We start from the raw sequence: 13,213 nt of genomic DNA, 5'->3' as shown, positions 1-13,213 counted from the left end.
GATTGACCAAGAGGATATATGTGTCGGAGGTGGAGGGAACGAGGAGGAGTGGGAGACCAAATTGGAGGTGGAAAGATAAAGTGAAAAAGATTTTGAGTGATATGGGCCTGAACATACAGGAGAGTGAAAGGCGTGCAAGAAATAGAGTGAATTGGAACGATGTGGTACACTGGGGTCGACGTGCTGTCAATGGATTGAATCAGGGCATGTGAAGCGTCTGGGGTAAACCATGGAATGTTCTGTGGTGCCTGGATGTGGAAAGGGAGCTGTGGTGTCGGTGCATTATTACATGACAGCTAGAGACTGAGTGTGAACAAATGTGGCCTTTGTTTTTTCCTAGCGCTACCACGCACACATAAGGGGGAGGGGGTTGTTATTTCATGTGTGGCTGAGTGGCGATGGGAATGAATAAAGGCAGACAGTATGAATTATGTACATTTGTATATATGTCTGTGTGTGTATATACATGTATACGCTGAGGTGTATAGGTATGTATATTTGCGCGTGTAGACGTGTATGTATATACATGTGTGTGTGGCTGGGTTGGGCCGTTCTTTCGTCTGTTTCCTTGTGCTACCTCGTTAACATGGGAGACAGCGACAAAGCAAAATGATAATAATAATGATAATATCTATTAAAGTGATCAGTAAGATGAGAATAATCTATTTAGTACCACCACACTACCCTTCAGTATTCCCCAAGTTGGGGAAAAGTGAGGGCACTTTGCACAATTTATAGAAATATTACAGTAGGTCAGGGAAAAGTCAGAGAATTTTCAAACTCATGAGTAAGCATATGTAAGTAAATATCCTGCAGATGGATTTCTTCACCTTCATTATGTGAGTACAAGATGTTCAAGAATTATTCTGTTTTGATCGATAGTGTAATTTTAGCTTCATATCATTTGATTATGAAATTTAGAAGTACCCAGCTCTTTTGCTCATTACTGTCAGCTCTAGTCTTTATAGGGAATTGTTTCATATACACAAATTTTTCATTTATTTTGATGTATGTTTCAAAGCATGTTTGTAACTTATTTGGCATATTGAATAGGTAAGTAGAGGTTGGTAGGCAGCCAACACCCAAGAAGTTATGTTACCAGTACTACCCCCATGGTATCAGGAGGGTTAGTAACAGCTACAAAGTAAACCAGCACTTCATTGGTTTTCGAATTGCATTCCTCTGATCCAAGTAGCTGTCTTATTTATGCCACATGGACTAGTGGCATTCTGTCCACAAACATAGAATCTGCCCTTGTCTCACATAACACTTGACAACTCTTGACTCACGCCGCTCATTCTTTGTAACTGCAGTGAGCCCTCTGCGCTAGCCCTGCCTTTTGGCAAAATGGTAGGAATAATAGATTGCAGAAGTAGGTAGGAATATTTATGCATGAGCAGTAGGTAGAAACTTTTGGTAGAAGTAGTAGATAGGAACATTAGGTAGGAGCATTTGGTAGGAGGAGTCAGTTGGAACATTAGTTTGGAGCCTCTGCAAATACTATGATTGCTCTATCTCAGTGACCTGTTAAGGATGAGTCAATAAAGGCTAAGAAGCATCACAGGAGTTCACTAGTTATAGAAACTATTGTCTGGCCACTCCCTTTAGGGAGTTCAGGAGGGAACAGGTGTCAGAGATAATGATAGATATAAATAACATCACATTCGTGCTTCATTTTATTATGTTCAATCTTTCGTGTAATATTAATTGATTTACAGATTACAGAAAATCCCCAAAGTTAGAAATCCTATGATTGTTCTTATTAGTGTAAGCACTTCATAGTATTGATTTCCTGATGTGCTCTCATTATTTGCAAATACATATGTACAGATCTTGTTTGAAAGAAATGATAATGCATTTGTGTATGTGATTGTCTTTCAGAAATACATGTTCTTGTTGTAGTATACATTGTACATGATTGTAGCTTTGAAATTTTGCAACATTTTTTTTTTTCTTTTTTTTTTTTTTTTTTGAATTCTAGAAGATATTGCAAGAACCAGTTTCCAAGCAAATATTTTCAGTCAGGAAAAATGAATGAAAAATTAAAGCTAAAAAGATATGAGGTTGGGATGGTCATAAGAGATGTAGAGGACAACTTTGTAGATTTTCTGTATTATACAGGGGAAAGGGGAGAAAGAATACTTCCCATGCATTCCCCGCATATTGTAGAAGGCAACTAAAGGGGACGGGAGGGGGGGGGGGGGCTAACCCTCCCATCCTTGTATTTTAACTTTCTAAAAGGAGAAATGGAAGGATTCATGCGGGGAGTGCTCATCTTCCTCGAAGGCTCAGATTGGGGTGTGTAAATGTGTGTGAATGTAACCAAGATGAGAAAAAACTGTGTTTGAGGAAAGGAACTTGGATATTTTGGCTGTGAGTGAAATGAAGCTCAAGGGTAAAGGGGGAAAGTGGTTTGGGAATGTCATGGGAGTAAAGTCAGGGGTTGGTGAGAGGACAAGAGCAAAGGAAGGAGTAGCACTACTCCAGAAGCAAGAGTTGTGGGAGTATGTGATAGAGTGTAAGAAAGTAGACTCTAGATTGATATGGGTAGAACTGAAAGTGGATGGAGAGAGATGGGTGATTATTGGTGCCTATGCACCTGAGCATGAGAAGAAAGATCATGAGAGGCAAGTGTTTTGAGAACAGCTGAGTAAGTGTGTTAGCAGCCTTGATGCACGAGACCAGATTATAGTGATGGATGATTTGAATGCAAAGGTGAGTAATGTGGCAGTTGAGGTTATGATTGGTGTACATGGGGTGTTCAGTGTTGTAAATGAAAATGGTGAAGAGCTTGTAGATTTGTGTGCTGAAAAGGGACTGGTGATTGGGATTACCTGGTTTAAAAAGAGAGATATACATAAGTATACATATGTAAGTAGGAGAGATGGCCAAAGACCATTATTGGATTACATGTTAATTGATAGGTGCATGAAAGAGAGACTTTTGGATGTTAATGTGCTGAGAGGGGCCACTGGAGGGATGTCTGATCATTATCTTGTGGAGAGAAGTTGAAGATTTGTAGAGGTTTACAGAAAAGAACAGAGAATGTTGAGATGAAGAGAGTGGTGAGAGTAAGTGAGTTTGGAAAGGAGACTTGTGTGAGGAAGTATTAGGACAGATTGTGTGCAGATGGAAAAAGGTGAGAGCAAATGATGTAAGGGGAGTGGGGGGAGGAATGGCATGTATTTAGGGAAGCACTGATGGCTTGCGCAAAAGATGCCTGTGGCATGAGAAAGGTGGGAGGTGGCAAGATTAGAAAGGGTAGTGAGTGGTGGGAAAAAGAAGTAAGATTGTTAGTGAAAGAAAAGAGAGAGGCATTTGTATAATTTTTGCAGGGAAATAGTGCAAATGACTGGGAGATGTATAAAAGAAAGAGGCAGGAAGTCAAGAGAAAGGTGCAAGAGGTGAAAAAGAGGGCAAATGAGAGTTGGGGTGAGAGAGCATCATTAGGTTTTAAGGAGAATAAAAAGATGTTTTGGAAGGAGGTAAATAAAGTGTGTAAGACGAGAACAAATGGGGACATTGGTGAAGGAGGCTAATGTGGAGGTAATAACAAGTTGTGGTGAAGTTAGGAGATGGAGTGAGTATTTCAATGGTTTGTTGAATGTGTTTGATGAAAAATGGCAGATATAGGTTTTGGTAGAGGTGGTGTGCGAGGTGAGAGGGTCTGGGAGAATGGTTTGGTAAACAGAGAAGAATTAGTGAAAGCTTTGTGGAAGATGAAAGCTAGCAAGGTGGCAGGTTTGGATGGTATTGCTGTGGAATTTATTAAAAAAGGAGGTGACTGTGTTGTTGACTGGTTGGTGAGAACATTCAGTGTATGTATGGTTCATGGTGAAGTGCCTGAGGATTGGTGGAATGCATACATAGTGCCATCGTATAAAGGCAAAGGGGATAAAAGTGAGTGCTCAAATTACAGAGGTATAAGTTTGTTGAGTATTCCTGGGAAATTATATGGGATGGTATTGATTGAGAGGGTGAAGGCATGTACAGAGCATCAGATTGGGGAAGAGCAGTGTGATTTCAGAAGTGGTAAAGAATGTGTGGATTAGCTGTATGCTTTGAAGAATGAATGTGAGAAATACTTAGAAAAGCAGAGGATTTGTATGTAGCCTTTATGGATCTGGAGAAGGCATATCATAGAGTTCATAGAGATGCTCTGTGGAAGGTATTAAGAGTATATGGTGTGGGAGGTAAGTTGCTAGAAGCAGTGAAGTTTTTATTGAGGATGTAAGGCATGTGCATGAGTAGGAAGAAAGGAAAGTGATTGGTCCCCAGTGAATGTTGGTTTGTGGCAGGGGTGTGTTATGTCTCCATGGTAGTTTGATTTGTTTATGGATGGGGTTGTTAGGGAGGTGAATGTAAGAGTTGGAGAGAGGGACAACTATGCGGTCTGTTGTGGATGAAAGGGCTTGGGAAGTGAGTCAGTTGTTGTTCGCTGATGATAAGAGCTGTTGGCTGATTTGGGTGAGAAACTACAGAAGCTGGTGACTGCGTTTGGTAAAGTGTGTGAAAGAAGAAAGCTGAGAGTAAATGTGAATGAGAGCAAGAATATTAGGTTCAGTTGGGTTGAGGGACAAGTCAGTTGGAAGGTAAGTTTGAATGGAGAAAAACTGGAGAAAGTGAAGTGTTTTAGATATCTGGGAGTGGATTTGGCAGTGGATGGAACCATGGAAGCGGAAGTGAGTCGCTGGGTGGGGGAAGGGCGAAGGTTTTGGGAGCATTGAAGAATGTGTGGAAGGCGAGAATTTTATCTCGTAGAGATATGGTTGCTAGGCATGGACTATAGATAGGGTTTTGCAGAGGAGGGTGGATGTGTTGGAAATGAGATGTTTGAGGACAGTATATGGTGTGAGGTGGTTTGATTGAGTAAGTGATGTAAGGGTAAAAGAGATTTTTTTTTTTTTTTTTGCCGCTGTCTCCCGCGTTTGCGAGGTAGCGCAAGGAAACAGAGATGTGTGGTAATAAAAAGAGTATGGTTGAGAGAGCAGAAAAGGGTGTATTGAAATGGTTTGGTCATATGGAGAGAATGAATAAGGAAAGATTGACAAAGAGGATATATGTGTCAGAGGTGGAGTGAATGAGAAGTGGGAGACCAAATTGGAGGTGGAAGGATGGAGTGAAAAAGATTTTGAGCGACTGGGGCTTGAACATGCAGGAGGGTGAAAGGCATGCAAGGAATAGAGTGAATTGGAATGATGTGCTATACTAGGGTAGACATGCTGTCAGTGGATTGAACCAGAGCATGTGAAGCATCTGGGGTAAACCATGGAAAGTTTTGTGGGGCCTGGATGTGGAAAGGGAGCTGTGGTTTTGATGCATTACACATGACAGCTAGAGACTGAGTGTGAATGAATGTGGCCTTTGTTGTCTTTTCATAGCGCTACTTTGCATGCGTGCGGGGGGAGAGGGGGTGCCATTTCATGTGTGGTTGGGTGGCGACGGGAATGGATGAAGGCAGCAAGTATATACATGTGTATATATGGCGTCCTAGCTTTGTCTCTTCGATGTATATCAACTGACTGTTATATTTCTCTCTTGTGTCTCCCCTGATGATGTGATTATTACACGAAAGTGCACTTGGGAACTTTTCGTGTTTCATTTTCCTCGTGGACTCATAGGAATGTGTATATATGTATATGTCTGTGTATGTATATTTATGTATACATTGAAATGTATAGGTATGTCTATGTGCATGTGTGGGCATTTATGTATATACATGTGTATGTGGGTGGGTTGGGCCATTCTTTCATCTGCTTCCTTGCGCTACCTTGCTAACACGGGAGACAGCGACAAAGTATGATAAAAAAATGATGACATACATTGAAATTGAGATAGGCTCAACGAAAGTTCTTGTTGTATTTACAGTTGTAAAAATGTACAGTGTAGGTTTTAAATTGGTAGGTAGTTGCTGGTAGGCAGCCACTGGCCAGGGAGGCATATTACTGTACTACCCGCCTGGATATTGGGATGTTTAGTGATGTTGCATTTCATTAGTTGTCATGCTGCACTTTTTTGACCGAGGCAGTCATCTTTTCTTTCAGTGTCACCCACATTTAAACTGCTGGCACTCTGTCCACAAACATAAAATCTTTCATTGTCACACATAACACTGAACTCACACGACTTATTCTTGTAACTAGATTTTCCTGCAGTGAGTGCTGTGTGCCAGCCCTGGGTTTTGGCAAAATGGTATGAGCAATAGAAAGAAATAGTTGGTAGGAAAGTTAAACTGGAGAATTAGGTAGAAATGTTGGGTAGAAGCATTAGCTGGGAGCATTAGGTAGGAGCAGTAGGTTGGAACATTAGTTAGACACATTAGGTAATAGTTGTTGGTCGGAACATTATGTAGGAGGTTTTGAAAACACTACACTAGATTTGACCTCTGCCAGTGGCCTGTTAAGGGTGAGGCACTAAAGGTTAAGATTAAGAAATGTTGCTTGAGTTCAACAGTTCTTTTGCCTTGGCCACCCCCATGAGGGAGTTCCCAAAGGGAACTAGTGTCAAAGATATAAAGGGATAAACAGTAAGTTATATCATCTAAAGGCTTTATTGTCAATGGAAGGTTGTATTGTTTTTATTTTAGTTGGGAAGAACAATATTTTGTCAAAGAAGGTTGGATAAACTTAAGGATCTTTGAATCAGCATCATTGTAGGAACCCTGCTATTAAATCATTACATTGTCAGCCACTTTCTCTCTCACACATCAGTATGATTTTTTCTTTAAGCATTAGGTTGCAATGCATATTTGTATTGTATTTCAGATTTATGAGCCCTTTATTTTTGCCTTGTCATTTTTTCCCTTTTCCATGTATACTGAATATTGGGAATAATCTTGACACTTGAGCATCACATTCATTTACTGTAATTGCTAGAGGAAGTCTGTACATTCATTCATGAATTTATGACATAAAAGAGCAAAATGTTAAAACATCACTAACTGATAATCATGAAAGTTACGTATTAGTAGCAGCATATCACAACAGACTTATTTTGTACTAGTGATATTGGCATTCGATTTTCTGTTTTGTGTATATAATACCATAATCAAGTCTCTTTTATGTAACTAAATGTAAAACGAAAAGAAGTAAGATTGATGTGCCAAAAATATTTATTTATTTATTTATTTTGCTTTGTCGCTGTCTCCTGCGTTAGCGAGCTAGCACAAGGAAACAGACGAAAGAATGGCCTAACCCGCCCACATACACATGTATATACATACATATCCACACACGCACAATATACATACCTATACATCTCAGTGTACACATATATATACACATACAGACATATACATATATACACGTGTACATAATTCATAGTCTGCCTTTATTTGTTCCTATCGCCACCTCACCACACATGGAATAACAACCCCTTCCCCCCTCATGTGTGTGAGGTAGCGCTAGGAAAAACACCAAAGGCCCCATTTGTTCACACTCAGTCTCTAGCTGTCATGTAATAATGCACCGAAGCCACAAATATATAATCATCAAAAAGCTTTTGTGTGCAAACAGCAGTAGATATCTGAACAAACTCACTCCAGTGATGATATACCAGATGTACTATTTGATGTATATGATATTTGAGAAAAATTATTTGTGAAAAAGTAAATATTTTTTATTATCATACCTGATTGCTGTTTCCTGTGTCAGCAAGGTAGTGCCAGGAAACAGACAAAGAATGGCCCATTTGCTCATATAGACCTATATTTACATAAACGCCCGTACACGAACATATACACATACATGTCAACATTTACACATGTACATACATATATGCACATGTTTTTTTTTTTTTTTTTTTTTTTTTTTTATACTTTGTCGCTGTATATGTACACAAACATATACATATATACACTTGTACATATTCATACTTTCATGCCTTCATCCATTCCTAGTGCTACCTCATCCCACAGGAAACAGCATTGCTTTCCCCTACTTCAGCAAGGCAGCGCCAGACAAACAGACAGAAAAGGTCACATTCCTTCACACTCTGTCTCTATCTGTCATGTGTAATGCACCGAAACCACAGCTCCCTGTTCACATCCAGGCCCCACAGACCTTTCCATGGTTTACCCGAGACTTTTCACATACCCAGGTTCAGTCCATTAACATCGCATCAACCCTGATGTACCACATCGTTCCAATTCACTCTATTCCTTGCATGCCTTCCACCCTCCTGTATGTTCAGGTCCCGATCGCTTAGAATTTTTTTCACTCCATCCTTCCACTTCCAATTTGGTCTCTTGCTTCTCCTTGTTCCCTCAACCTCTAACACATATATCGTCTTTGTCATTCTTTCCTCACTCATTCTTTCCATTTGTCCAAAGCAGTTCAACACACCCTCTCTTGCTCTCTCAACCATGCTCTTTTTATTACCACAAATCTCTCTTACCCTTTCATCACTTGATTTAAACCACCTCACATCACATATTGTCCTCAAACATTTCATTTCCAACACATTCATCCTCCTCTGTACAACCCTATCTTTAGCTCATACCTTACAACCATATGAAATTGTTGAAACTACTATTCCTTTAAACTTATCCATTTTTGATCTCTGAGATAGTGTTATCTCCTTCCAGACATTCTTTATTGCTCCCAGAACCTTTACCCCCTCCTGCACCCAGTGACTAACTTCCGCTTCCAAGGTTCCATTTGCTGCTAAGTCCACTCCCAGGTATCTAAATCACTTCACTTCCTCCAATTTTTCTCCATTCAGACTTACATCCCAATTAACTTGTCCCTCAACCCTACTGAACCTAATAATTTAATTACTTTGCTCTTATTCATATTCACTCTCAACTTTCTCCTTTTGCACACTTTTCCAAACTCAGTCACCAACCTCTGCAGTTTCTCACTCGAATCAGCCTCTAGAGCTGTATCATTGGCAAACAACAACTGACTCACTTCCCAAGCCCTCTCATCCCCATCAGACTGCATACTCACCTCTCTCTCCAAAACTCTGGAACTTACCTACCAAACCACCCCATCCATAAACAAATTAAACAACCATGGGGACATTACACATCCCTGCCACAGACCGACCTTCACTGGGAACCAATCACTCTCCTCTCTTCCAACTCATACACATATCTTACATCCTTGATAAAAACTTCCCATGTATTCCCCGAGTGTCATAGAAGGTTACAAAGGGGGCAGGAATGAGGAGCTGGAAAGCCTACTGCCTTGTATTTCAGTTTGTAAAAGGGGAAACAGAAAGAGTCATGTAGCAGGGAGTGCTCGTCTTTCTCAAAGGCTTAGATTAAGGTGTCTGAAAGTGTGTGGATGTAACCAAGATGAGAAGAAAGGAGAGATATGTAGTATGTTTGAGGAAAGAAACCTGAATGTTCTGGCTCTGAGTGAAATGAAGCTCAAGGGTAAAGGAGAAGAATAGTTTAGGAAAGTCTTGGGAGTAAAATCAGGGGTTGGTGAGGGGACAAGAGTTAAGGAAGGAATGGCACTACTCCAGAAGCGGATGTGGGAGTGTGTGATAGAGAGTAAGAAAATAAATTCTAGATTGATGTGGGTGAAACTGAAAGTGGATGGAGGGAGATGGATGATTATTGGTGCCTATGCACCTGGTCATGAGAAGAAAGATAATGAGAGGCAAATGCTTTAGGAGGAACTGATTAAGTGTGTCAGCTTTGGTGCATGAGACTGGGTATTAGTTATGGTTGTTTAAATGCAAAGGTGATTAATGTGGCAGTTGAGGGTATAATTAGTATACATGGAGAATTCAGTGTTGTAAATGGAAATGGTGAAGAGCTTATGGATTTTTGTGCAGAAAAAAGACTGGTGATTGGGAATATCTGGTTTAAAAAGAGAGATACACATAAGTATATGTATTTGAGTAGGAGAGATGGTCAAAGGGCATTATTGGATTACGTGTTGATTGTTAGGCATCTGAAACTGAGACTTTTGGATGTTAATGTGCTGAGAGGGGCAGCTGGTGGGATGTCTGACTGCTATCTTATGGAGGAGGGGGTGAAGATTTTTAGAGGATTTTTCAAAACGGAAAGAGAATGTTGGGGAGAAGAGAGTGGTGAGAGTAAATGAGCTTGGAAAGGAGACTTGTGTGAGGAAGTATCAGGAGAGATAGAGTGTAGAATGGCAAAAATGTAAGAACAGATGACGTGAGGGGAGTGGGTGATGAATGGAATGTATTTAGGGAAGCTGTGATGGCATGTGCAAAAGATGCATGTGGCATGAGAAAGGTGGGAGGTGGGCAGATTAGAAAGGGTAATGAGTGGTGGGATGAAGAAGTAAAGATGGTAGTGAACGAGAAAAGAGAGGTGTTTGGATGATACTTGCATGGAAGGAGTGCAAATAACCTGGAGATTTATAAAAGAAAGCAGCAGGAGGTCCAGAGAACAGATGGGAACATCAGTAAAGGGGGCAAGGGAGGAAGTAATAACAGGTTGACAGAATGAGCATTTTGAAGGTTTGTTGAGTTTGTTTGATAATAGAGTGGCAGATGTCAGGTGCTGTGGTTGAGGTGATGCACAAAGTGAGACAGTCAGGGAGAATGGTTTGGTTAAGAGAGAAGGGGCAGGGAAAGCTTTGCAGAAGATGTAGTTCAGCAAGGTGGTGGGTTTGGATGGTATTGGAGTAGAATTTATTAAGAAATCGGATGACTGTGGTTTTGATGGGTTGGTAAGGATATTCAGTATATGTATGTATCAGGATGAAGTGCTTAAGGATTGGTAGAGTGCATACATAATGCCATTGTACAAAGTCGTAGGGGATAAAGGTGAGTGTTCAAATACAGAGGCATAAGTTTGTTGAGTATTCTTGGGAAATTGTATGGGAGGATATTGGAGGATGAAGGTATGTACTGAGTGTCAGATTGGGGAGGAGCAGTGTGGTTTCAGAAGTGGTGGAGGATGGGTGGATCAGGTGTTTGCTTTGAAAAATGTGTGTGAGAAATACTTCGAAAAAAGTTTGTATATAGCATTTATGGATTTGGAGAAGGCATATGATATGGTTGGTAGAGACCTTTTATGGAAGGTTTTGAGTAAATGGTAAATAAAGAAAAAAAACTCACAAACTGTTACTTATCTCAACATTTACATCTAATGGCAGTATACGACAAAACTTTTTGTAATGGTGATACTAGTATAAGATCTAATATTTGGTGTATGGATGATTACAGAACAATAATTTACAAAGAAAATCATGTAAAGAAGATAATGTAAAACTAGAAATATTAAAATACAGTGATTATCGTAAACATTGGTCAGTTTGGACGATATGTTTTTCTTTAGACTACTGGTGGCTGTCTTAATTTCTAAGTTTTATTCATTTCTTATTTATTGTGCAGCTTTTCATGAATTTGTAAAATGAATATTTTTTTGTGTACTTGGGTGGGCTAAGAAAATTATTTATACACCAAAAGGTTAAAGAACTGATTGTGGATGATGGAATTGCATAGTTTTATTTTTTTAAAGTTATGAAAATTTTGAATAGGTATGCAGGGAAGGTGGGGAATCATTACAGTGGATGAGGTAGGAAGAGCAGTATTTCATTCAAGAATTGGAAAACTTTAGCTTTTAGATAGAGTAGTGACTTGAGATAGTGAGGGAAGAAAAAGTATTATTGAGTGATTTGGAAAGTGTACATGGCATCATTTGCAGGGTTGTTTTGATCATAAGATCAAGATTTTTATAGGGCATGGCTTTAATTGTATTTACTAAGGGTATTTTACCCTTTTCATTTGAAATTTTTTTTGCAAGAGCATAAAAGTTTACATGTATATAACTAATTTTTTACTGACTTAAGGTTCACTTTTACAGCTGGAGAGTTTTCGAGAACGTGAGAAATCCACTTGCACTCCTAAACAGTGCCCAGCATTGAAACACAGACCAAAGTTTTCTCCACTAAAGATACAACCAGATTACCTGGGTTGTGGAAGTGAGGTTTGTATCGTTTATTTTTATGCTTATAGAATATTTTTTTAGCGTAATGTACATTCTTCCGGTAGGAATTTTTCTTTTTAAAGTTTAATGATACATATAAATTATCTTCCAAATACCATGTTTATTTCATCAAATTCCTCTATATTTCCTTCCTTATAGTCAGTGCATTCCTTTACTTTGCTGTGTAACTTTTCTTTGGCTTCCCCCCCCCCTTCATCTGTCCATTTTAACTCTCAAAAATTTTGTTTTCCTTTATCCATTTGTACTCAATGAGCCCATGTTTAGGACTGAGGTAGAGACAAAGATTCAACACATGGAATGACAACCCCCTCCCCCCGCATGAGTGCGAGGTAGTGCTAGAAAAAGACAACAAAGGCCACATTTGTTCACACTCTCTCTAGCTGCCATGTATCATGCACTGAAACCACAGCTCCCTTTCCACATCCAGGCTCCACAAAATTTTCCATGGTTTACCCCAGATGCTTCACATGTCTTGATTCAATCCATTGACAGCATGTCAACCCTGGTATACCATATTGTTCCAATTCACTCAATTCCTTGCATGCCTTTCACCCTCCTGCATGTTCAGGCCCCGATCGCTCAAAATCTTTTTCACTCCATCTGTCCACCTCCAATTTGGTCTCCCCCTTCTCCTCGTTCCCTCCACCTCTGATACATATATCCTCTTTGTCAATCTTTCCTCACTCATTCTCTCCATGTGACCAAACCATTTCAAAACACCCTCTTCTGCTCTCTCAGCCGCATACTTTTTTATTACCACACATCTCTTTCACTCTTTTGTTACTTACTTGATCAAACCACCTCACACCACATATTGTCCTTAAACATCTCATTTCCAACACATCCACCCTCCTCCACACAACTCTATCTATAGCCCACGCCTCGCAACCATATAACATTGTTAAAACCACTATTCCCTCAAACCTACCCATTTTTGCTTTCCGAGATAATGTTCTCGCCTTCCACACATTTTTCAATGCTCCCAGAACTTTCACCCCCTCCCCACCCTGTGACTCACTTCCAGTTTTTTTCCATTCAAAGTTACCTCCCAATTGACTTGTCCCTCAATCCTACTGTACCTAATAACCTTGCTTTTATTCACATTTACTCTTAGCTTTCTTCTTTCACACACTTTACCAAATCATTGAATTTTAGGGAGAATAAAATGATGTTTTGGAAGGAGGTAAATAAAGTGCATAAGACAAGGGAACATATGGGAACATCAGTGAAGGGGGCTAATGGGGAGGTGATAACAAGTAGTGGTGATGTGAGAAG

General features: G+C 39.8%; 1 protein-coding gene across 8 annotated transcripts in view; it reads left to right on the top strand.

The window, feature by feature from the left end:
- The window catches only part of Chd1 (chromodomain-helicase-DNA-binding protein 1), a 347,004-nt gene that overhangs the window by 146,645 nt on the left and 187,146 nt on the right, over nt 1-13,213 (top strand). For all 8 annotated transcript variants that reach the window (XM_071676943.1, XM_071676941.1, XM_071676940.1 and 5 more), the window contains exon 10: nt 11,795-11,917. In XM_071676943.1, the coding sequence (XP_071533044.1) occupies nt 11,795-11,917 (123 nt within the window). The remainder of the gene's footprint in view (nt 1-11,794; nt 11,918-13,213) is intronic.

The sequence above is a fragment of the Panulirus ornatus genome, chromosome 24, assembly GCF_036320965.1.
Source record: "Panulirus ornatus isolate Po-2019 chromosome 24, ASM3632096v1, whole genome shotgun sequence".
NCBI lineage: Eukaryota > Metazoa > Arthropoda > Malacostraca > Decapoda > Palinuridae > Panulirus > Panulirus ornatus.
Note: the sequence above shows the minus strand (reverse complement) of the source record. Positions and strands in the feature narration are given on the sequence as shown.